Here is a 27,572-nt window from a genome sequence, read left to right on the forward strand (position 1 = left end):
AATTTAATACAGATCTAAGTTACATTATTAACGTGAAAAAAAATATATTTTTATTTCAGTTATTTTTTATAAAGATCTAAAGTACAACGTGGTTGGTGATTTTTAAATAAGAAACAAGTTTTATAAATACAAAATTGTTTTTATTGTTTTCTCCTGGTACCTACCATTACAACTTAATAAATAATAATTAATAGATAATTTAAGAATTAATTGTACCTATTTTATGCGCTTTCAAAATATTCCATCAAATATATTTTAAAAGTTATTATAACGCAATACCATTCATCATTAAATATACATCTCATGAGTGGTAGGTACCTAATTTTAAAAACTATATCTGTCTTTTTCATAAGTATAATAATATAGGATATATCCTTTCCTCCAAATTGCATACTTTTTACATCATGTCATGGACTTATTATATACGGATATAAGAGACCAATCCTTACAAAATTTTACAAAGATTTCAGACCATCGTGAAAAAATAGTTTCTTCCACTTTTTGACAGCTTAACCTCCCTCCATACCTTTATAATGAAAATTACATATTCTATATTTTATTAATAAATGCTATTGTCCATCGCTTTTTAAAATACATTTATAATATTTTGAAATAGGCTTAATTGAAACCATTTGACGTCTTAAAGTTAGCAGCGCCATGTTATTCGGGCTTAATCATTTTATGCCATATTCATATTATATTATGGTGAATGGCGATATTGTTAACGTTTTACAAAATTCACAGCCTATTGAAATTGAGTTCATTTATCTGGATAAACTCTTATATTTCACTTACACAGATTAATTTATTATTTTAGACAGGCATTATCTGTGAGAGTAACAAATTGGATTGGAATAACATACATATACATTTTATTAAAAATATGATTTTTCTGCAAAGTTATGAAAAATAAAATAAAGGGTAAACAAAGTTACCCGTTTTTATTATTAATTTCTAAGGTTCTACAGAAGTCTCGTATTAAGCATTTAGACATTATGTTCCCAATAATCCACAATTTAATCTTTATAATATCATAGTGGCATTCTCCACTTTATTCTACACCATACATACTTAAAAATGAAGATGGCTAAGGCTAGGGCTTAATAATATCATTTGTACTTATAACTATCTAAATATAAGTATCTTTATCACGATATGCATATATTCAGTATCACATTGCACAAGTCCGTCACTGTGCCTGCGCGACTCTCATTTCTTCTTGTATCCGTACGAGTTGATCGCTAAAACAGAGAGAGCACGAAAATTAGTACGCTGCCACCATGGTCTTCTGTGCAGTTGACAGTTCAGTTATTAAGGGAAAATCATCGAGCTTAGAAGTCAATGGGGAAAATGCGTTGTTTGTATTGACAGCAACTGCCAACAGCACCAAATGGTCAGACTATAGGTACATAGGAAATTCTTATTGCAATGATGCTTAGTGAAATATTTATAGTCTGATTAGTATGACTGCTCTGTTCTTGCATATTAAATTAATCTACGACACTAGAATATCTGTAGTGTAGAAGTACTGTATTAGCTTACAAATTGCCTTTGATGAAGTGCTTTTGAACTTTATTCCTTTGTTTGTGCATTGAGCGTCACAAGCAATTTTTATTCAAAATCTGTGATAATCCCCATCAAACAAACATCGTGACCTGCACGATCGTACGAATCTTCCAGGCTAAATGTACTATATTTAGTCTGAAAATGGTCCTATTGGAACCTGATAAAAGCGTTGATCATTCGTTTCAACTTACCACTGAATTCCTTATCACACATGAGGAGAAGTTCCAGCCACTGTCCTCCCGTCACACTCGGGATGTTCAACGTGCCTCCATACTGATCCGGCAGGCACTTCGGACTGATGTACTCATGCAGCATCTTCTTGTCACTGCCCATAAACACGATGCGGGAACGAAGCTTCTCTTTCAAGAAAGGCTTGAAGAGTTTGAACACCATTTCGAAGATGAATGGCTGGTTGATTATGTATAGCCCCTTGATACGAAGTGGTATGGCTTCCTGCAATATTGAGGGTTACGAGTTAGAATCTACAGAGGGTGTTTTGGTAAAGAATAATTTATGTATGTAGAGGTACATTTTCCCCCAAATCATTTAGAATGGGCGGAGTGAAGTCCGTCAACTCATAATACTTTCCCCTATATTTCTATTATACGTCATCTCATCATTATTTACTTCCTATCGTTTTTACCCTCTCCCAATAAAGCACACCTATTGAATCTGCCATATAGTTTTTAATTGACCGTACCTGTAGCCAGTCGACGATTCTATTGGCGAAGCTGGGCGTGAACTGCAGCACGTGCTGCATGGAGAGCCCGTCCATGTCGAAGATGACGACGGCGCCGCAGATCTGCGTCTCCGGCTCCAGCATGGCCGCCTCCAGGAACAGCACGCAGCCCTTGAACACCTCGTCCAGGGAACACTTGCTTGGCTTCCATTTTTCTGTAAGAAATTGAAGTAGAACCTTAGAACATACAACTCGGAGTTCGAGAAAAAAATATGTTTGTAAGACGGAAATCAATTGTAAACACCTAAAAATGGCTTTAAATGGGATTTCCTAATGATAGACAACTGATACCTAACAACCGAGAATTTTAGCAATTACCTACTTTTTGTACATTGTCAGTATGATCAATTGCTTACGTTTGCATTGCGCAAAATGATGATTATGACAATAACGAGGTGACGCCGGCGCATGATGATGAGTTAGCGATGTCCGTACTTCATGCCGATGTTAGTATTGTGCACAAACGTATTATTTGTTCATCATTATCTCGTGTACGCTTGCGTGACTATTTGAGTATCCACAAATTCTAATATGATTTATCTCAGCCATTATCTACACGTATGAAAAATTAGGCAAATACGTATTTTGTGTATTTTAATTGTCGATGCTTATCATGACCTTTGATGGAGCTACTTGGCATTCGGCCTCATTTTGACCGGAAAAATACGATCTACCTGTATCGTGTCTATGGATTGTAATGCTACTCCTACTCCACCCATCTTCAGTAACACTTAAAAACTTCTCAGATTACTGATTAGTATCTAGTAGTTTCCAGTCCTAAGCCCAGTTCTACAATTTACATGACAACTTACTGCCAAGCTCCAGCACCAAAACTCGTCTGCCATATTGGTCTCGTGTGGGCAGCACAGTCAGCACATTCTGGATGAACACGTTGGTCTCCTTGCTGGGGATCAGACCTTCATAGTGTTTTGAGTGCTTCAGCTTGAACCCGTAGTAACGTTTGATCTGAAATGTGTTGATAGTAGTTGATTAATAAAATTCTAGTAATGATGCCATGAGGTAGCTTTGTTTCTATTTTCGACTGGGATCACTTATTGAGAAATGACTTTGCTAGGTGATTGAAATGTAATGTTTTAATGGCAAATCTTAGTATAAATGGGAGTGCATATCTGAAAGAAATTAATCTTTTTATGTAATAGGTACCTATAATGGAAATTAATAAATCAATAAGTTTACATACCAAATCATGGGCGCTTTCAGGGTAGAATTTGCAAGGGCGCAGGAATCTTATCAGCCAGGCTTCACTATCGAGTGGAACGTGTAAGTCTTTATCCTCTGTAACCAAAAAAATGTCTACTGTAACTTAACCATATACTTACGACGGCACTTTAGTAAGGGAAGTCGAACTACCTGTCTACGAGAGTGATCATGGCTCAAGAAAGCATTGCTGTAAAAAATGATTTTTTGTGGCGGGAACTTGGTCCCACTGAGTCAGGCTCCTATTTCTACTTTTTTATATCTATCGGCATACAAGCAGTTAATTAATAATTTTGTCATAAATAATTACTTTCTGATTGTTAATTGTTGATTAAGTATCATTGTTAGTCCGATTGATGTGCCTGTGTTTGAAAATAACAGAAATAAATACCGAGTTTAGGACCCGGTTTAGATTTGATCTATCGACCTTCCCTGTCGCTGTCATATTGCCATTAATATTCTCTTCAGAAAAAATATAAAATTTGAATTTTAACTGGTAGTTCATAACCCCAGTCATTGTCTTGTTATTACAAAGTCAAATAACAATAACATGTCATTATGGTTAAACCAAAATTACAATGTGATTGCTGAAAATAATTATTTGACAGATGATGGACACCTGTAGGTAATAAACTGTCGAATATTTTAATGTGATTTTCTGAAGTCAACACACCTATTGTGTTTCTAAGGCGTGTTTATTATTTTGGGAACTGTAAAGTATATGAAGGTATGTACTATGCGAATAAGTACCTACACTATTATACCGGTCGTAATAAATAAACTAATCCAGATTTTAGCAAATAGAGACTGACTTGTTATGAGGAAATTGTACATGGCAAATTAGAGTTCTATATGTAAATGTATACTATGCACACAATGACTTAGATATTTACTTAATATATATTTTTTAATACTACAAACAATTCGGACAAACGTACAGATGTTTGTTTGTAATAACTTACAATACCGATCATTGGGTTTTCCGCGTTCTACCGTCTATTGTTTGATGAAGCAAAAAACAAAATTGACAAAAGACGAAAGATTACGACACGGAATATTGATGGGCTTATTGACGAGCGCATTGAGTATATTTTGAAAAAGTATAGATAGATATATGAACCATGATGAGTTAAGGCATGCGAAAACGTTTTTCCTCAAGCGATAGTGTTATTAGTCTTACAAGCACTAAAATGGCATATGTTTGTAAACTATTAAAATAGTATTAACATAAGATCAATTATTACTAACTAAGATTGCAGCCTTCGAGCAGATTAGAAACGCAATCAAACATACATGCAGGATTAACATATAAGCACAAACGATTTGTAAACTTGACCTTTGTATTCCTACAAAAAACCATTTAATTTTAATTATGTAATAATGAATCAATTATCTTGCAGTGTTTGTGCAAGTAATTTTCGTAGCGATGCTATGTTTGACAGTAACACTCTAACAGCTTTCCCGTGAATGGTGTGCTAAGCAATGTCATTGTATCGTGAGAACTTGATTAGTGCTTTTCTGTTTTATATCCGCGAACACTCTCTTAGACCAATAGAACTATGGATATGATATAATAGAACTATTTTCTTAATTTATATGTTTCTACGGTAAATTAGACTAGAACTTGTTCTGAATTAATTACCCGATATCGTTATTGTCTAGGTAAGTTACATTAATTGCTGTTTACGTAGGAAATGCAAACATTACCCGTGGCATGTCATCGTCAATCCTAACTGGTGATTACCATTTACCATGACGTCAGGAATTTTCCGAATATTACCACCATTAATTAGTCAAAAATTGATGTGCTTCAAACGTGATTTATTTTTAAATGTGTTATTTTTTACTATGGTCTATTTTTGTTCTTATTTTAAGCAAAAAGGTGGGAAAATACTACTGTAAATAGAGTCATAAGTTGAGATTAATAGATCCGGACCAATGACGCAAATATGAAAAAAATATTAGGCCTTCTAGAATCATCGTGTAGCTTTTAATGAATGTAATTGTTTAAAAACAAAATATTGTTATTGCTAATTGTTTCAACTGATGCTATATATTCATGACCATCCCGCCATCTATTGGGATAGCCATTGCCAAAGTTAGCCGCAACGACATGACGCGGGCGTTGACCCGAAACGGCGAATGAGTCATATTGTAACTACGATTGTAAATAAGTATTTTGATAGACATTATGTAGGTCCTACATGAACATTTTATGCAATTTTACATTAGAATACATTATTGTGTACTAGCATTTTATTATTGTGCATAACTATTTGTTGCAATAAAAATTGTAGACGTGTTCAATAAAGGCTAGTTTAATTAGTAATTACCTATGTATTCAATAAAAGTGAGAGATCATCAGTCTGCTTTGTCATGTTTATTGGAGTAATTGATAAACCACGTCCACTATGTGAAATTTTATAGATCTTGCAACTTAATATCTAACTTGTACATATTTAATAGTTTATTCTTTTTTTTGAACTAAGTGTGCCTATTATTTTTTTTAGTTTAGTTTTCGATTCTTGTAAATACATGAAAATAGATGGTAATCATTTCAGAAATACCTACTGGTTAACTACAGTACAGGTTACTTAGGTATAACCACAAGTTTTTGGTGAAGTTTTTATATCACTTACCAGTAATTTTGGGTGGCATTGGACCCTAAAACGCTTAGACGACACTATTATAACTAAGTTTATCTGTATTTACCCATAGTTAATTTAATTACATGATTTTTCGTAGTTTTTTTGCGTGTAAAGGTTAATATTGCTTCAGTTTTATTGTTCTCCAATTGCCTACATATCATATCGAACAAAGGGAGCGATGCCCACGCATTTATTTACATACATTTGCTTACTATCCACGCCAATGGGTCAGCTCTGGTGACTGTTTGCTTTACTTAAAGCGGCCTTCGGTTTAAAAATAAGCAAATAAGTAGGTACCGGAACATTTTATATTCGCAAATAATTACAAGTATGTAGTTAAGTAGGTACCTTATGGTAATAAATACGATCTAACGATTAGTCATGAAATTACACATTATTGTGCAAATTGACGATTGGGACGGTTCAAACTCCAAACTTTAACTCTTAACATTTGCTTATAAGTGAAAATTCGCTGAGGATTACGCGGATATTATGCGTCAATTAAAAGCAAATATGATCTTGATGTAAAGTAGAAAACAACAGACCAATGTAACAAAGAGGACACATTTTTTGTGTGTTTGTAGCTAAAGGATATGAAGCTACTGAACCGATATGAAACAGAGGCTTTATTTTATGCTGGTACGGGTCAAAGTTCACCTGGCCTCGTGTAAACCGCAATACAGCAAAATGAAAAATAAAATAAAATCATCCTACTTGCTAAGGATATATTATAGCGCCTTGTTGAAACGGTCGGCTTTTGTTTCACATGTCGCTGTTCGGAAGAAATAATACATAATCATATTTTAGACAGAGCTTTCAAGACCTACCTTCAAGCAGTCTCTTAAGTTCCTCGACAGCTGGCTTGACAATGTCGGGAGTCTCTCGGAGCTCCTTCCTGGCGATCTCCCGCACTGACTCCCTCGGCTCATCGAGCTCGAACTGTAGGAGGAAGTCTCCCAGCTGCACCCCTGGAATCTTGTCCAGGTCTGTCAGCATGTGCTGCGATACTGTGAAAAAGAAGATTTTATATTTTTGAGATGTGAGGAATATTGATGGATCTTTCATTGATGTTAGATCATAAAACATTTGTATAACTCCTTTGAATATATGCAATAGTACATATTATTTCAAGTTTTTCTTTAACTCTAGTTATAAACCTACAAGGGACATTAATTACACTATAACAAACTAAGTTATATTTTGTGGGTACTTCAAACCAGTCTATAGTTATGTATCTCGTTAAATATGCTTGTGCAAAATAGTACATCATCACTTAAAATACGGAGAAAATATTTAACCGGAAAGTAGATATCAGAAATTATTGGAACATAATAAGCTACAATGTTTGATTTAGTTATATGATAGACGAGTACAAAAGTTTGAACTATAAAAAAGCTGAAATCTTTAACTTATGCACCTACGACTCATTCGTCAGGTAAACAGATAAAAGGAACTCACGAAAAGGTCACTGGTAACAACAGTTTAATTTTTTACCATCGCATCAGGTATTCTATTTTTAAATGAATACTGACGTTATAAATTAATGTATAAACCAATTTGTGGTGCAATACGTCAGTGGATTTCTTCCATAATCTTGTTCTAATCTTGTTTATTAATAGCCGAAAAGTATTATAATATGTAAACCACAGGATCAGCTTAATAGAAAATTAATGACGCTGGAATATTTGTCAAAACCTTCCACACAAAGGTTAATGAGGTAATATGGAACATTTTTTTATTATGTAATTTAATAATTGATGATGAATTAAGAATACATTTAATAATACAACCGACTTATGTAACACATTACTAAATAAAAAGTGTAATATATATTTTTTGTATTCTTATAAATTTTCAATTTTCTAAGCATAATTATTTATTTTCTTGTCTAAAGTTAATTTCATACATTGCTAGTGATTGGTTTACGACTTAGTGCAAAAAGTAAGCAATAAGGTGAGTAAAGGTTACAAGGAAAATAGCTAATATGTTCGATTTTCTCATACTGTCTGTTTTCGCATTTAATACTGCTGATATGTTAAACATTTGACTGTTGAAGAGAAAATGCTTAATTGCATTACGTTTTCTTTGGATAATAAAAGAGTGTGAATGGTGAAATATATAAATCTAATATTGTGAGTATTTATTCGTAATTAAAGTAAAATACTACCTATTTCTTAATCAAATTTGACTCTGGCATGGATTTTCGAAAATAGTATTTAATTGAGTTGTTAGGTAGATACCTATTTATTTACCCAGAGCACGTGAGACTAAACACACGTTTGGTTTGGAATGTTCAATTCGCCATTGTATTTGTTAAACTTTGTTGTGTTTGCCAATATGAGGGAATTTGTTCTGCGATAACTTGAGGAATTTACTGGCAACAACACTACATCTGAAACTACTCACTTTAATTGAACAGAAGTCAGAGTGATTGTTTTACTGATAAGCTTTTCTAAACGATTTAAAAAAAGAAGGTGCTAGATTTCGGAGTATTTCTTGGCTGCGTCACTTGGAAAAATCAAGACTCCTATTTCTAGAGTTAGTGCTATGCATTTGAGATAAAAAAATAAAAACGAAAATGAAAAAAAAAATCAAAATCTTATGGTTCGCACAGGTCTAAATAATCAATCTTGGAAAACTAAAATTTATGTTCTTATAGTACTTAACTGCGATTAGTCATTATAGGACAAGATAAACTGGATCTCATTTACTGCATGTTATTAAACTACCATTTGGGTTAAAGCCAAAATCATTCACTTTTAAGCATGGTTCACTTTTTACTTTAAAATTAAATATTAACCTAAATTCAGTATAGATCATAGGTACTTAATTGTTTTCTTTTCATTAATATTTTTTTTTTTTTCTTAAATGACAATTTCGTATATAATACCCAAAAAATAATAGGAAGACTTAAAAAATATTCCTAACAACACATTTTCTTTGCGTTTTCCGTATTTCAAACCTGTAGATAAAAAAATAAGGTTGATTGTGCTTTTATCAGAAAAGGATGCAGTTTAAAATGTAATTAATGTACATCAAGTACTTTTTAATTAAGGTACGGCAATTACTCCTGAAAAATAAAATAAATAATACTAAATACAAAAACTTCAAAATGAACCATCATCTCAGTTTCTTGCTGTGGATGTCGGTCAAATATAAGTGAATCAGCCGAAGATTCGTGCACGTCCATAGTGCAGTTACATCGCATGTTTACGTTATTATTGCATTATAAGCACCCACCTTGTTATTAGATGCCTATGCAATGTAATTTAATACAAGACTACTTTGATATTATTTCATTTATATTATTTTTCAGTAGAAACAAAGATAGTCTAAGCAAAAGGCTTAAATTCAAGAGGTTCAATTTCCAAAGGAATGCAGTGCAAATATATTATAATATTAGTACGTGTAAAAATAGTTGTCATAGTCAAAAGGAACACACTGTAGATCTAGCCAGGCTGCCTTTCTATTTACATACCTATATTTACACGGCTCACTAACATTTCAATTGCACTAAATTCTAGCACTACTTTATGAATGGGAGAATGCAATACATATTCTAATGCCGGGTAGTGCCAATATTTATTTTTATTCTGCAACCTTCAAAATTGCTGAGATAAAAAGACAGTCTTTTTATTTTACAATACTGGCAACAAAATGAGGGGATAATATTATATCGAAAAATTAAGTCTTCATATTTTCAGTCAAAATTTTAAAATAACGATCACTTAATTAAGGGTTCATAGCAATTATTTTTATTTGATTCGATTAGTGTTCCAATCTCTAATCATTTATAGTAGCAAGTTTACTCACTTTTCCCCATTGTTATCGATATTAATATCCACTTATTCGATATTGATCACAATACGACGTTGCAGGTTGCGCCTAGCCACGAGACTGACTTTCGGCTTTTGAACATTTTGCTTATATTGAACGTCGAGTTTGTGCGGGCGTCCGTTAATCTGTATTTACACCATTCGAAGATTTTCTCATTAATGGAAACTTACGTGTAACATTAGGTACTGTTTGTTTTGTTACTGACTTCAGGTAATGAGGGGTAGGTTAGAGGACTCGTCATGAATGAGTGTGCTGGTGACGTCTGATGCCGCGTAGTGACGTAGTCAGCAGAGCGTAACGTGAAGGTTAGGGACACTCATATTGGAGCAAAGCCAGAGCGCTTAGTTGGTTTTCGATTAGCGCTGGTATTGAAATGTTTTTTTGGTGTGTTATAGGCAGTTGCGGCGTAAGGGGGGGGCGGAGGGGGCGGTCCGCCCCGGGTGCCACATCTCAGGGGGTGCCATCTCGGTCGGCCGGCACATATCTGTATGACCAGGATGGCGCGGGCAGATGGGACAAGTCACTAAGGGTGCCATTCTAATCTGCGAAGCCTAGGTTCACTACCATTTACTGCGCGATATTTAAATTTTAAACAAAACTACAACACTGCATGCGCGAGACTGAGAGGGGTGACACCCCTCATTTCAACTGTCACCCCTGTCTTGTATTTTTGCTTGTACCTGATTACTTAATTCCTCAAAGTTAGTAACAAAATCCGCTCGCTTCGCTCGCGGTTGAATAAAATTTCTAATTTATTCTGCGGTTGCTTTTTGAGTCCTCAACCTAACAAAAAGCTAAAGCACCGAAGTAGCAAAAACAACTGACGCTAGCTTCAGTCACGGTTTCTTTTTTTCTGAGTTAAATTTGAGAGTCCTCAAACTAACAATTAGAAAATTCACATGACTTTTGTATCCCAAAACTCAAAAAATTTCGCAGCTCGCTACGCTCGCGGCTTCTTCACTTTGCAGTAGGTACCTTTTGTCAAACTTGTTGGGTACTGTTGTGGTGAAAAACTCAATAATTTCGCGTTTTTTGAAGACGTTTGGGTTAATTTTTGACAAAAAAAATTTTTGGGGGGTGCTCCGCCCTGTAGTCCGCCCCGGGTGCCACCCGATGCTACGCCGCCACTGGTTATAGGTTATAGGTAATCTGAATAGTATTCGGCTACAGTTGTAAAGAAAGCTTTGTTAGTTTTAGTTTTTGTTAGGGTTTGGTTGATGAATATAATTTGGTTCTATATTCTCATGTTTATGTAAATAAAGGCTTTCTTAAGCCTTACATTAATTGTTAAATAATTAAACATTGCATTTAACAAAACAAAAGTTTAATTCGAAATTATTACAATGACATAAAAAATTGTCAGTAGGTAATTAAAATTAATTGACTTGAATCATATTACCATTACACTAGTGGTGAAACTGATGACAGCGCCATCTGTTAGCGAGTGGCTTAAATGTTTACTAACTTCACGGTTGTGGTTCCATATACCTACCTTTTGGTTTGATTTATCTATTCGACGCATGAGGGCGCTTATTTTTTTTACTTTAAAATTACATTGTACCTAATTTAATTTTAAGCGAGGCTATGTTTTGTAGGCCTTAATAGTACGTTAGTTTTTTAGCATCTGTATACAAATTAATAAAACAAACTAAACTTATGTGCATGTGGGCCATTAATTCAGATCATCGGACCGTGATGAGGACCGATTTAGTTCATCGAACAATTTCAGATAAGCTTGACACTCGGTTAAATTAATTAACTTGATACATACCACTTCCTTGTTCTTCTCATTAACATGAAATTCAGACAAGACAAGGACTTCTAGACAGGTTCTTTGGAGACCTAAATTCCATATCTTTTTAAGAGCTTATTTTTAATTGTTTAATAATGATACAAATTAGCTAAAATGAAATTGTTACAAAACAGCCACACTTGATATTGAGTAACCGAAGGATGATGCAACTGGCCCTTGATCCAATCTCCAATGTTTACATTAGGTGTCATTGAACTTGTCTAACAGTAGGTACTTTTCACAGCAGAATTTTGATATTGTTTCTATTAGAAAACTTTTGATACAGATGTGTAACTAAACTAGGTAGGTATATTAAGAAGAAAGTGCATGACGTTAATTTGAAATACGCAGTACTTTGAAACATGAAATACACGTGGGTTATATTAGTTTGTTTAATCTGTTACATTGATGCGTCTTGCTCGGCAACTTGGCGCGCCAAGCCAAATGCGGTTATTCCTGTTACGGCTCCGGTAGCGTCATAGCAAGTATTGAGGTAGTCTCGACTCTCGTGGAGCTATCTCCGAAAATATTTGGACTGTGCCCTCTTTTTAAATTAAGACTTATTGTCCTATGTGCAGACTTACCAACTTTGTTCTTTGTATGCGTGACTAGCAGAATTTAGGATCAGATCTGATATAGGCATGAATATGTTGTAAAGACAGTTACACAATCATGAATAGGGATGTTCTCCAGAATTGGACATGAGAGTCAATTAATTATATTTAAATATATTAAACAAATTTTCATAAGCGAGGACAACAAAACGTTAACAAGTTGATTTTTAAAAATTGTAAACGTTTTCTTAATACCATACAATTTTTTCAAAATATTCTGCTATTCAAATTTTTGGCATTACAAATTCTAGGTCACTGGTCTGTGAGTCTGCGAAAGTGAAGCCTTGGATCTGCTTATGTGCATAATTAAAATGTTTATTATTTTGGATTGCGTTGCCATATTTTTAGAATTGCAAGTGGAAGCTGTTAAATAACTCTATTATGAACGCAGCGTTAAATGAGTGCTGTATCTTTTATGGTAGTGAATATAAATTCAATACACATAAACTTTTTGTCGACTTGCGTCAACATCAAAAAACTTGTCTAATGCCTCTATATTGTTTTATGAATATTCTTCTAGAAAAAAGCTGAACGCCATATAATTTTTATCGTGGTGCTAATAAGATTTTATTCTTAATTTTCTGATTCTAATTAAGTAAGTAGTGATGCGGATTTAAGAGATTGTCAATCTCCTCACAGCACATGTTTGGGCAGACGCCAACGCTATGGGTTAATGCACGATTGCACGTGGTCGCAATACGTAAACAGATAGCGTCTCCAAACAAATTAATGGGTCATTGTCTAGTCTAAAAATATTCACAGGTATATCACATATCGCTGCAATTGTTATAATAATAGGACAGCCTAAGGACGACCGCATGAAATGTCTGGATGACGTCAATTATGGACAGTGATAGTTGTGAATTGCAAATCGGAGAATTAAATATGTTTATGACGTAAATAAGACATTGTAGACTCGAATATTGTGTACTATTGTTTCATTTGTTAGTGGTACATATTAATGTCGGTGTATTAGATTCATATGTAAAGGAGCAAATAAGAAACTCTGAAGTCTACTGAAGTCTTAAGTTAATGGTGCTCTGTGAATTAAATGTAAGTAATAACTATAAATAACAGTTATGTATGACACATAGATTATTTAGGTCAATTGAAGCGAAAAATACTCGACTTAATTATATTGCAAACATTATAATAATATAACGAACAAAAGAGGATGCCATTTATCTATGTTTTTACGAACAGATAAGAATAGTTGACTAGTACATACCTACTATATAGTGAATGTGTAATGCTCCTGCACTTTGACCGACTACAGATCATGTTTAATTAGTCATTAGTTAGAATTCTACCGCAGTCCCTTATTGCAACAGATGGCTCAATGAATTAATAACTCTGGATACATTCCGTTGCGTATATATTACTGACTCTAAAGGCATTTAAAAATTCCATACGATTGCGAAGGTAATTTATGTTAGGGTAGGTTTTACGTAGTTTTGATAGGTAATTTTTATATCTAATTCTAACTTATGTCTGTGCTTCATGATCTATGATTTAGACCGACTAGGCCTTCTAGCAAATTCCACTCCTCCTTGGAATATTAGAACTAGTTCCTGTAGGTTTTTTGTGGCAGTCTGTAATTTGAATGACGATCAGAATAATAAAGAAGTGAGCAGCAAAAACCATAGGTTTATTATAAATATATGAAGTTCATATATTTAATGAACGGTATATTAAAGCCTAATAAGTCGAGATAGTTATGCAAGGACTCGTATTAATGTTGTTTTCTCGCAACCGATTACCGTAACCTTTACTTTCGGATTGCTTACGCTCGGCCATTTGAAGGTCTCGGGCGTAAGCTTGATGCATTTATGTAATGTACAAATCTTGATGGATAATAGTGTTTACTAATAAAGTATATACAAAAAAGCTGGATTTCTAGAATATAATTGAAGCTGAGCTTTTTAAGGTAGTACCTATTTTTTGTTAGACTGAAAAACTATACCAGACTGGTTTCGATGAGTTACTACGATTAACATAATAAAATCGGTAACAAACCTTATTTAAGTACATGAACATTTTATGTCTTTGTTTCAAGTTGTGTAACATAATAAATTAATTTAATTATAGATAATTTAATTTACATTCAAATTACTTTTAGACTATTTTAGAATTTTAATAACCTAGGTAGTCTTAGATCCTGTCTATGGTTTAATTATATAAGCTAGTTTTTTGCTTCATTCATAAATAAGCAGACAAAGACAATGTGCATCGCTTCTTGTTTTTTTTTTATTTTTTTTTATCTCATCTACTGACCGTGATTTATAAATGGAACGTGACTTCTGATACGATTGCAACCTAATCTCTGTTGCAGCTGATCGAAGTAATATGAGCACGAAGATAAGACGTACATGATAAAAGGTTTCTTCACTTTGTAAACATCACGGAGTGCATGTTAATAATATGCATTTCTTATCTCTGTTTTAGGATAATATCAATTGTTTTGATATTCATAGATAATTTTATCTACTTTCTACGTATTGGTGATGAGGAATTTTAAAACATCGGAAAGATTTCTGGAAACCTCTGTTACAGCATTTTTTTACAGATACGTTTCATACAAAATTAATAAAGTATCATATAAATGTTTAATTACTATGATTACAACATAAAATTCTTCAAGCTACACTGTCAATGTTCTCCTTTGCCAATAACCTCCTTAATTTCAGGTTCCTTGAGCAATCGGAACACGACGGAACCATTTATGGTTCTACGATTTATTTTTTAATGAAATATATAAAGATCATATAAAAATAACATTATCTTGACTCACAGTTAAAAAACAACTATTTTTCAAAAATGGCGGGTTCACAATTTTTCTCTTCCTATTCACGCAAAGGTAGATTCCGTCCAGTTATTGTTGTCCAAACGAGTTTTTTTTTTAATTTTTATTATGTAATAAGAATTAATTAATTGTCATTAATGAGGCGTCTTGTTTAATTATTTCTTACGTAGATATCATCTTTGTAATAAGGTAGGCAAATTGGCTTGATGCCATTAGGCCATGCCTCGAGTGGTCTCAAGAGTTTGAAGGTACATTCTTAGGTATCGTGTAAGCAGGCATACCTTCATGAATATGTGCGGTATTTCCCAAGGGAATTCTGATTTGAGTAACGGGAGATACAGTAGCTTTAGATAATTTTGAGATGATGTGCTATGGAGGATAAATTATTCAGAATGTGTATGTACAAAAACCTATCGTAGGTGCTGGTGATAGATATTTTAAAAAGAGTATTTAAAAGGGAATACCTTGCAGTTTCCTGTTCTTAGGACAAAACTTCTAAATGTAGGCTTTTAATATCAGGTGTTATTTTATGTAATGAGGAAAAGAAACAAGTTTTCGAATTTACTAAATTATATGAAAAAGTATCGTCATAGTAACACCCTTATAGGGAAAATACAATTCTTTCGCCAAATGCGAAGTTATAAAAAGTTTCAAAGACTTCGTTTTGTTTTCAACTTTCGCTTGATTCCAATATTTATTCTATTGAAAATAAATTGTTAAAACATTGTTTATTTTAATAAAAAAATATACGAATTTAGATGGCACAGATTGTGGTTACGTACTTATTTCCTAAAAACCTACTTTCTTATCTAAGTAGAGTATTTTTTATAAATGAAATTAAATATTAAAAACAAATGTTGTTTTGGCTAGTTATCGTTACACACAGCACATAATATGTATCAGATAAAACTGGTCAGGACACACACAGAAACAAGAATATTACCTATTTCTGAAAAAAAGGGATTATTACATTGCCTGCTTCTTTAAAATGATAATATCAGGAACTACTTACTGGGCTAATTTGAAGTTTTTTTTTCAGTGTTGGTAGTCAATTTTTTTCCAGATGCATAAAGTAAGTACCTAGTCCCCAAGGGATTCAATGGAAATCGCTAGCAGTAAGTAGTTAGTAATACAAGTCCATTGCCCAATCTAGACAGTTCTAATTTTAAACTCAGTTGTAGTACAAAATAGTCGAGTTGGTGAGGTTTACAACCTTGTATCGGTCTGCCGATATTAGTTAGTTATGTATCGATTGGTTTATTTTCGGTTTACAATCGTGCAAGCTTTTTACGTCTGGTTTCAGACAGTATTATTTACGTTATTTATACGCATCCATTTGTAAGCTTTACTATTTTATTTACTTACGAAACACATTATTTAACTTCCAACAGAAACAGATGTTTCTATTCAGATTTTCGGGTTTGCATACTAACGTTTACTGAACAGGCATTTCAGTAAGAAATGTAGCTTTTATACAAACTATTTTATTCACATCAATTTTGTTCATTTGTTTAATTGAAAAATATTAAACTCCTAATGCAAGTGATCAGTTGGTCAGCCTGTCACGACAATATCACCAACCCAACCAATCATAATTGCGATTACAAAATGAGGTCGAATGTGGTCACTTGGAAATGGCGACTGTTATTGATATCAGCTATGTATAATGTAACGATGATGTTCCCAATAAATGATTTTTATCTATTAACTAGGTCAATGTTCCCAGCTATTTTGGGCCGAAATTGATAAATATTTATAAAATAGAACTGCGACTTTTTATCACGATCAATTTGTTTTCTACAGTAAATTATAGGTTTTTGAAAACTTATAAAGACCAATAGCTAAAAGAATGAAAACTGAGTAATATTGTATAATAATGTACAATTGAGTTTTACCACCCGAATTAGGAACTAATGAAATAAAATGTCATCATTAACTTTTATTAATTTTATTAACATCTTAAGTTATATGAAGGCAATCCAAGTGCATTTATATTTATTAAATTGCCCATACCTAGATGTTATGTCATGATTGCGTATAAATAGGTTTCAGGGTAAGTGTACCCAGGTACAGGCAGTTTGTTCACTTGCCATTTGCAAGCCGGTTTTAAACCTGTCTCAGTGGCAAAACTCTTGATAAAAGGGATTGAGGTCTAAGTTAAGGATAGCAAAGTATATAAACTGGTACTTAATTCATAGTTAGTATCTTCTGCTATTCTGACAAAGCATTAATAAAATTAATCGGATAATCATTCTACTTTTTAAAAGAGACAATTCGTAAAATAAGGTCTTAGTCGCTCGCTCATGCACTGTGCACTGGCTGGATGATGACAAAAAAACCCGATGATGCCATTAAAAAAACTTAAGAAGAAAATTAAAAAAATATATTAAATGGCATCCGAGAGTTTCTGGTGAAAAATGGCCAGTAAAAGACGAGCAATCAAGCATCAAAGAAGGTTGAACTCAATAAATTAATTTAGAATGTATTATTTAAAAATAAACGTGTTTTTTTATCTGCAAATCTTTTATTAAAAAAAAATAGTGTTCTAAATTGAAAATATAAAAACAACAATTTGTCAGTATTAGAAAAAATCATGTTTATTGAAAAACATAAATTAACAATAATGTGTAATCAAAGTGATGTGCTTTGCTGTATTTTAGGGACTTTATCTAGAACTTTTCGTGTTTATAAAATATTCTGTGGGTGTGAAGTATAAGTTATTTTTGTGAGTCCGTGCCGGCCCAGCCGAAGAAGACTAGACTCAAGAGCAGGCATCCATTAGAGTAATTAATTACAATAATGTAAGCTAAGGTAAGTAACTTATCCTATTTACTTATTCAGTATTGATATTATGATTATCACATTCAATTAAGTTTATAGTAAAATAATTCTTCAGATACTACATCTACCTTAAATTACACCACTGCATGTACGGGGTACCATTTCCCAGATCAATTACTATGATAATTATTATAGTGACTTTCATATACCTAATTGCAATTTCGCTCCAGATAGGTTGACAAAACTTCATGTCATTGCCTGGTCAATAAGCAAAGATAGAGGTAATACATACTCAATTATGGTGTTACTGTATCTATCAGCTGCTATGATTGCACATTATAAAGTTATTGAAGACGCGACCGTAATTACATCGACGCTGACAATATTTTTCACACGGTTAATGTAAAATATTGACTGAAATTCTCAATACAATACCTATATCATTATAGCTTTGCACTGTAATGTATTCATACTTAAACTTGGTACTGATTGCAAAAATTACGGGACGCAAAGTCAAAGTTAAAATGTTTTTATTTTACATAGGCCTTTGCACTTATCGTCACACTATTAGCACGGTTCCAAAAAGTTGATCTCATAGGGAAGAGCCGGCAAGAAACTCCAACGGGAAAACTCAATGTGAAAATCACACTTTTTCATTGACTGGTCATTTTTATTGACGGGTCTTTGTTCGACACGTGCCTAAATAAACGCTTAGTAACGAGCATGATAATCACTAAAGATTGGTACTAATTAAAGGAGAGATCATGGCTGATTACCTGTATTGTGTACTGAGGTAACAATGTTCCATTCGATAAACCCCTTAAATAAGCTTCAGATAACGATTGGCCGCTCAGCGTGAAAATTTTCAAGGGTAAAATAATCTCTGAATTTACTCAACGTTCGCTTCAGTGGATTATGGCCTGTTACTAGGCAAAATATTTTTATATAATTAATATTCTGTTAACTTAACTAACTAATAATAAATACTCTAAAAGTCATATTTTGTAGGCAATTCCTATTAACCATTAGGTATAGAATCGTAAAATGATGAATTAGACAATGGACTACAAAATAGCTATTTCGATCTTCCCTATTTTCGTTCATTAATTGGTACACAATACCTTACTATTGAATTCCCAAGGGTTCTAGACGCCAAATTTTAGTAGACAAAGGAGTATTCAAATGAAGCCGCTAAATACAATTGGGACACTTAGAAACGACCTTGCTTTATTTGCTTGTAGGACGTAGTATGAAGTGTTATCGAAAATCTGTACGTATTAGTGTTTTAGAAAGTTTCAAAAGTTGTAGCTAAGTAATTTGAACTGTTGAACTGATTTTTTATAGGCATTTAAAGTTCAAAGATTTTTTGACATGTTGAAATCAAAGACCAAAATTCTTTGATTTTACCGTGCACTGAAATGATTACCTAAAAAAGAAGTAGGTACTCGAAATTAGAAGTTTATCTAGTTCTTACTTCCCATTAAAAACTTTTTGCGGTGTATCTGTTAATTCATTGATGGCATTACCAGTATACCACGACCACACGACCTTAACATTTTACATTTCATATTTTGTTACGCTTTCTTATTTTATGGTTAAATTATGAGTGATATTCTTGTAACGCAATGAAAGAATTCTGATAGTAAGTGTTTTTATTATTTTTTTGCTATAATTATCATTGCTTATGCTCTATGGTGTGACTGTTCACGACCACACAAGAGTAGTATCATAGAATCAGAGTAGATGCTAGGTTAAGCTGACTTACATGAATGACGACTGTTTCATGAACGTTTCACATAGAAATGATGCCCTATGTCTCCATATCAAATCACATTAAAGTACCGTTACAAATATGCGTGCAGAGTGCAACAGTCATACTTCCTCAATTTAATATGCATTAGTTTTTACGTCACTGGCAGCTGCAGGTTAACACTCCATTCATACATTGGAATATTGTATTTACATTAATGTTTGATCATTATGCTAACTTAATAATGTTTACAGGAGTTAAACTATGTTTGTTTATAACTTACATTTTATATCCATGAATCGCAGTGGAATTATATGGAGACTATGGAGAGGAAAATTTTGTTTTACAAATAATGGCAACCCATGGAAATATAACGAAAATAATTATATGATCACGTTTGTATGAGAGAAGAAATTAAAACTCAACTTCCATCTATTGGCGTAGACGCTATCAAAGTATGTATAACCATGTTCTTCATTATTATTAACTGTTCGTGATTCACGCATAAACATTTTCTATGACTAAAAACTCGTACATATTTATTTTTTATTAACATTTACAGCTTGGATATTTATTGGTTCTGCCTATTTAGTTGAATTTATGCGTGTATAGTAAGTTCAACTCAGTCGTGCGCGCGGCCTTATGTGTGGGTAACCCTTGTACATATACAGTGACTTTGTGTGCGTGACAAGAGGTACAGTCGGGTACAATACAGTTATTTAGGGGTTGTATACGGGTGTTTAAAGATAAACAGTTATTACGTAATTTAATCTTTATTTATTTATAATGATTATGAATCGCTACTTGAAAAATCAAATGATGAATTTTCGGATTCGCTACTCTCCAAGGTGAATATTATAAATTCTGACTCCATGTCAAAATGTCTATAGTATTCTTCTTTTTTCTTTTGTACATGTCGACAAGTATTACCCCACATCCCTTCATCAATTTGACTTAAACGTTCATTTATGAGTTTCATTATTTCCGTCTTATTTTGGTCGAAATTATGCGAAGCAATATATATTTTTTAAATTCCCCACACATTTTATTTATACCTCTTTTTACATTCTTAGTCCACACTTTTATTTATTGTCCGCGTACCCCGAGCTAGAAAATATGTAAGGAGTATTTAATTCATCTTAGATATTTCACCTTATTTATTTCTTACATGCTATCAATGTTAATAATAAAAAGCTTTGAATGTTGTTTCATGTTTTAAAACGCTTTACCTGACTCCCTAATAATTTCTCCGTGAATAACTAGTATTTTCGTAAACGACTGTACCCATAACAAAAAGCGATAAGAACACGTCATGCTCGGACGACGTCACTGTCACACGAATGAAAGTTGTATATTTACAAGCCGACGCACACATAGGGCCGCGCGCAAAGCTGAGTTGAACTATCTATAACAGTTTTTAGTCAATAGAACCTTTATGCAAGACTGGCGACCGTGAAAGAGTTTTTATTCATGTCTTTTAAACTGACTTGTAGATTCGTAGTTTACATTTATGGAGTTGGATTGGTGCCCATTTCGAGAGAATAGAGGCCAACATTTATTGATTCCTTTATAAAGAAACGCCGTGAAACAAGCCTGTATTTCACTCCTCTTTATCCCACGCTTATGACTAAAAGTTCAAGGTTAAAATAAATAAAAATTATACTCAAGAGATCAGTTTTATCTTCCTAAATAATGTATCAGTGTAGGTTCTAGCTAAGTAGGTACTTATCGGTATGAAGTAAACACAATTAAGATGTATATTGTATGTAAATATGTTAGATGACAGTATGGGTGTTTAATTATTCTCCCGACAGTCTCATCAAGGGCGGAATTAACTTATTCAGCACTCGAACGAACAAAACCGAAGCCTTCGAGTGAGACACATTGTCCGTATTAAGAAACGTTTATAGGCCTGCTTGCATATGTTTATATTTTCGTAAGATGGTTACATATCAGATTAATAAGTTCTTGTAACTTGGCCGGTTTGTGGCGCAAGTTCCAATCGCGAGATGGACTCCGTTTTTGAGTTGCTACATGGATGGTTCACACTTGTTTTGCAATTCAGAAAATACATTTGAAAATTCCAATATCTATTTTGTGATGCTGAGCTATCAAATTCTAACGTTACAACCTAAATAAATTCTGCTTCGTGAACATTAAAATAAAATATTCTTCTATACATCTGATTAATCTGTTTCTGACGCCTTCCTCAATACACAACAATGAATCGAATTGATCTGCATGATTCACGCGACAATGGAGTCACTGTCATTGGCCTGTCCGGTTGTTACGCTTGTACAACTTATAACTCGATCGTATGCCTAAAATCAGCTGGAATTGTTTTCCTTGTTGTTTGGATAAGACACGTGACGGTATCTGTCAGTTGTTGATGTTTCGCACTGTTGGTTGCTTTGTGAAATTATACTAAAGTGGAATGATAAATTAGGCTGTCAAGATAAGATTAAGTGTTAACAACTTATATTTCAAAAGTCTCAAAAGCTTACACTGTATGCTCTGACATACATGGGGTTGACCTAGTTTCAGTTGTTTGAGATCATTTTTCATTGCACTCAATGAATGGAACTGAGAAAAGCGTTGTAAAAGCTAAAGGTAACTTAAGACACATTATTAATTAGATAAACTTAAAGTTAAAGTACTCACTCTCTGGTGTAACGTCCCGAAGCACGATCCTGGTTTCTGCTTGTGCCGGCATGGTTACCACAACTTGGAGAGCTTAGCGATCGATTTGTACGTTGACCCTAACGTTAGCACAGACCGGTCCTTGACACGCTTACAGTACAATGTATTATATCGTGTGATTAGAACTGAATTAGAAAAAGGTTTTATGTCATGTTTTTATTAAGGAGAGAGGGTGTGATGTCGTGAATGCGAGCGTCGTCGGACAAAGCTCGCAGAGGACTGAGGACTGACAGCAGAATGCCGCGGATGTCGGCGCGCGCCTGTATTTCTCCGCGTTCCTATATTATCGCGAGTAGTACTCACAATCACAACATCGCAACGCACACACGCTGCCGCTGTGTTGTTGTTACATTAAGTTGAGCTTCACTCGCTTGTTATACTTTGCGTCATGCAAGAAAATGTTGCGCTGAAACTATCTAAGGCAATCCCTGGGTGTTCCAAGTCGTTACTGTTTTGCCATATGGTTTCACCACTACCTAAAGAAGACTAAGATTTATGCCAACATAAGAAAGATGATTTTGTTCCTAGAGAAACTCTGATCGATCGGTGATTAATAGCACGAGCGTAATTAGTCATTGTGTAGGTAGCTCTGTCCGACGTACCTATGAATGAATCATGTTTGTTTATATTTGATTGTAGAGGTAAGTAGGTTTACATAAACACAAAGCAGTTTAAAATAAATTAGAGTACGGACTTTTTCATGTCAAATAACAATTGGATTAAAAACAATTGATTTTAAATGTTCTTTGAACTTTTCTCTTTTTCTCGAAAGGTCGTAATTATTTATGTTTATGCGTGTTGTTCTGCTTACAATGTGTAAGAGCAATTAGCGTCAACAGTTAAAGTTGAAGGTGTCAATTAATGGCTTGGCCAGAAGTTGCGAATGCACGTAAGGCTAATAGTTAATTAAGCAATTAAACCATTTCCTGTTACTCGTCAAAGGAGTGCTGATTAGTTTAGTTCCGTGATTGAGCGTTGGAGAAAACAATAATCAGAAACATAGGTGTGAAGTATAGAGTCATGCATGATACGAATGCTATGTGTGAGTTACTTGAGTAGATAGTTCAGATTCACGGTCAAGTTCACATAGATGTCTGGCATGCAAGCGTAGTACAAAAACACCGGGTAGGACTGTTTGTTTGTTTATAAAATATAACAATAACAACTTAGTTCATTGTTTAAGTTGAATTTATCAGGTCGCCGTTCTGTAGATAATTTATTTTTTATAGTAAGCAGGCAGTCCTGCGATTCTATAAAATTCGATCAACAACTCGCATTTCACTTCGATTCGTAATGTCATTTCATACTTTAGGGGAGGTAGGGGAGGGATGGGCACTTTTTCACATTTATTGCATAAAAAATTCAGATTTTACAGATAATCAACTTTTATTGCCATTTCTTATGTTTGGCTAGATAAAATCAAAGAGCTATCCTAAAAATTACAATCAGTTTCAACATTACGAGATATTTAAACGGTTTCAATAAAACCGTCGACACGTCAAAATTTTGTTTAGTCTGACATGCTTTAGTTGGTACTTACGTAGTGTTTAAAGTTACTTTTTGCTTTTTATAGGGTTTATCGTTTATAACATTTTGTCATAATAATTGCGTACTTTTTTGGGTCGGGAGTTTTTTTAAATTTATAATTTTATTTTATTTCATGGCTTTTTAAAGGAGCTCCTTAATTTTTCCTTCTTTTTATGATGGGTTCGCTATATGCGATCTCAGCCAAAGGAAGCTGTTTAACTATCCTCATGACAAACTGGCTCTGGGAGAATTGCACAGATTGAGAAACAATAAAGATGGACCTTTGTTGATCCAGGGTTATATATCATTCTAGGGTTTCATCCGCCACATCCCATTTCCAGCATTAGGTTCTCGTCAATTAGAAACATGAAGAAAACTAGTCAAAACAAATTAAACTCGATGGGTTTACTAAAAGGCAGTTCAGGATTACGTCTCCTATCTTCGTGTCCTAACAGCAGACCAGCTCAGTGGTTCCAGAAGACATTAGTATTTCAAATTTTAGATCCCACATATGCTTGCAAGTAAACTGAGCGTGTAACATTCCTATCACACCTAACAAACGAGCTGATGACCTTGAAGACCTGAACCGATTTCCACCAAACATAGCTAAGAACACTCCCGAATGACATTCCAATTTCCAATTTAAACAAAAAAAACCGCATTACAATCGGATCATCCGTTTGGGAGCTACGATGCCACATACACACACACACACACACACACAGACACGTCAAACTTATAACACCCCGTCGTTTTTGCGTCGGGGGTTAAAAAGAATGGTTTGCGACGGAAAATTCTTAAAGATTTAATATAACGAGCAATACAAGAGGTATCAAAAGGTTAAAAAATAAAATTAACAGCTGATAAATATGGAGTCCCTAGATCAAGTTGGCAACGGTACCTGAAACAAGATTCTATAAAGGATTTTTAGCGCAGATTTATAACCTCACAAATTTTCACTGAAGAAGAAGAACAAAAATTTACAAATTATACATTACATGGTATGTCCAAGCCTCCCTACCATAGGGAGCATTGGACACTTTGACTTAGTTTATAAAAAAATCGGTAAAAAACTTAACTAAAACGGTTTTATCTTATGTGCACTGAAAACTAGAAAATAAAAAATAGTTACTTACCTGTCAACCTACGGTGGTCCCGGTCATATTAGAGTAAAATAAAAACGTGGGGCCCATAAACTATTGCTGTAATACCTCTTCTAGAGGTATAATAGGTGTGGATTGCATCGACTTACTATAATCGTAACTGGAGATTTTGACAATCAATCATTAATAATAGAAAATACACATACCTTTCATTAGTTTTCTCTTTATAACGATCCGAAACCGCAACAAAATATTTAAGTACTTTTACGAGTGTTTGTTCTTGACAACTCACAGAAATGACAGATAGTCTATGGATGAACACCGTTACCAGTCGGTAACGTAAACTACCCAATAAAAAAAAAAACTATGATCAAATCAGAATAAAAGGACCCCCCTTTTATTCTGATTTCATCATGTCTCCCAACTGCCCATCTGTCCCCTACCTCCCCTATAGATAGACAGATTTTGGCAGATCTGTCAAAATCTCGACTTTAATTTAGTTCAACTTGTCAATACGCTCGATAGTGAAGCGCTAGTGTAGTTTGACAATGTCAATCACGAAACTTTAAGGTAGAATTCCGTGGGTCGCGATTGTCGCAGCCGCGCGCGACAAAAGTCAACCTATGAAAATGTATGGCACCGCTGCCGAGGGCCGCGACAGTCGCGCGCGGACGACGAATTTCGTGAGCCGCTCGCGGCCGTACGCTTCTCAACATGGTCTAGCGCTTTATAACATCTATAGAATTTTAGTAAAACCAGAATTAAATTGTTGACAATGCCGCGAGCAGCTTACGAAATTCGTCGGCCGCGCGCGACTGTCACGGGCCTCGGCAACGGTGCCATACATTTTCATAGGTTGTCTATTGTCGCGTCCACGGAATTCTACCTTTAGATCGAAGTCGAAGTGAGAGTGATGTCGAAGTGAGTTGTGATATTTTATAGAATCGACATGCAGGTATCTAGATAAAAAGTGTGGGAATATCTTATTATAATTAAGTCGTTATACTTAACACTATTTATTCGTCATTGAAAATATTAATTTATTCTGCTGTAAATTTTTCCGGCTTAAGAAGATTTCTGGGTAAGGATTTAAAGAATCTCTTCTAACTAATAGGCCCTATAGGAATGTGAGTTTGTTAAGGATAAAGCGCGCTGAAACGGCTTAACTGATTGAGATTAATCTTGACATGGAAACGGATTTGCTAAATGTTTTCATGCTAGAACACGAATATGTCACGGGAGAAATTTATTTCATAATGAAAATAGAAGTAAATGTTTTAATTTTTTATAGAGTATCTAGGTATTATAGTAGAATATTTAGACGGCTAGTTAGGATCGTTTAAATGTTTATATACCTACTTATAAGGGTGAGCCACTATAATGGCATTTAGAGAAGAGTTTAAGTAAGCGTAAACGAATGCTTCCGTCCGTCAATAATAATTGTTTTTGATAGAGAGAAGCATTGGTTCTCACACGGCGCCTATGAGAACAATGAAGTTTTTACTGTTTGTTAGCAGTGGAAATTCATGGTTTCAGTTGCAATAACAACAAAATTGATGATAAATTTAATAGTATGTGGTTTAAAGTAATTCTTGATGCCTATTTACCTATAAAGCTTTTGTTTGCAATTAGTGCCATTAACATAGTAACTCCCTTGATACCTACTACAATATTATAATTTAAATAGTTTTTCATTGTTAAGGTGCCCAACTAAATGCCAGAACCACGTTCTCTTTCCTCAAAAAAACGCAATAACAAACGTATGATAGACATTTAAAAAGGGAATATGATATCACAGAAACGAACGAGTAGGTATCTTCCTGTGAGAACGATCAAAAGTAGGTTAAATGTAAGGAGGCTAAAAAGTGGTAGTTTTGTAGTTTGACGATTACCAACGGCTACAGTGTTGAAAAAGTAAAAAAAAAACACTAAAAGTTCCTAGTAATTTCCTTATTTTCCTCATATTAACCCTTCATGTCTTTTTTATATACTTCATTCAGACCTTCAATGAGACTTCCCACACAATAACCTTTCTTCTCAGTTCTGAGAAATCATTTCATAATTTTCCTGTTCACTTTAACCTTTAATTAGTTCTTAAAAATGCTTAACGTGAAATAACTCAGCCTGATCTATAATAAAAATTATAAGAGGGAGCTTTTTTGAAGGATTAATGATGAAAGTCATCTTAATCATAAAAGCTGCAGATGGTTACATTTATAATACCTAGTTGCAAAGTTATGTTAGTAGCCCTAAAGTAAAGTATATTATAATACTGGATATATGGTTAGCTGCAAGGGAAGATAAAATGAACAAACATTGTAATAGAAATTACTCTAGGACATCTGACGGCAAGTAGTTGCCACTATCAGTTAACACATAAAACATTATACATTGCCATCTAGTGGCGAGTAGCAACATTATTTAGCCCGGCCAAGTTCAATACAGCCTTCTCTTTTGATGGCTGTGGCGCTTAAGTTGCGATTAGTTTTCTCAT

General features: G+C 33.9%; 1 protein-coding gene across 3 annotated transcripts; it reads right to left on the reverse strand.

Annotated features, from left to right (window-relative positions):
• Positions 1-90: 90 nt before the first annotated feature.
• Positions 91-22,708, reverse strand: LOC110373122 (alpha-tocopherol transfer protein). 3 transcript variants are annotated; one of them, XM_021330280.3, is made up of 7 exons: positions 22,410-22,708; positions 6,999-7,178; positions 3,507-3,601; positions 3,118-3,271; positions 2,267-2,460; positions 1,758-2,019; positions 91-1,241 (listed from the first exon to the last, which is right to left on the reverse strand). In XM_021330280.3, the coding sequence occupies exons 1-7, from the start codon at positions 22,459-22,461 to the stop codon at positions 1,210-1,212; spliced, it is 969 nt and encodes a 322-aa protein (XP_021185955.3). In that variant the 5' UTR covers positions 22,462-22,708; the 3' UTR covers positions 91-1,209. The 3 variants fall into 3 exon arrangements, with proteins under 3 accessions (XP_021185955.3, XP_021185957.3, XP_021185956.3); XM_021330282.3 differs by lacking the exon at positions 22,410-22,708 and adding an exon at positions 9,985-10,144; XM_021330281.3 differs by lacking the exon at positions 22,410-22,708 and adding an exon at positions 9,650-9,730.
• Positions 22,709-27,572: the final 4,864 nt, after the last annotated feature.

This window comes from Helicoverpa armigera, chromosome 6, assembly GCF_030705265.1.
Source record: "Helicoverpa armigera isolate CAAS_96S chromosome 6, ASM3070526v1, whole genome shotgun sequence".
In the NCBI taxonomy this organism is placed as follows: domain Eukaryota; kingdom Metazoa; phylum Arthropoda; class Insecta; order Lepidoptera; family Noctuidae; genus Helicoverpa; species Helicoverpa armigera.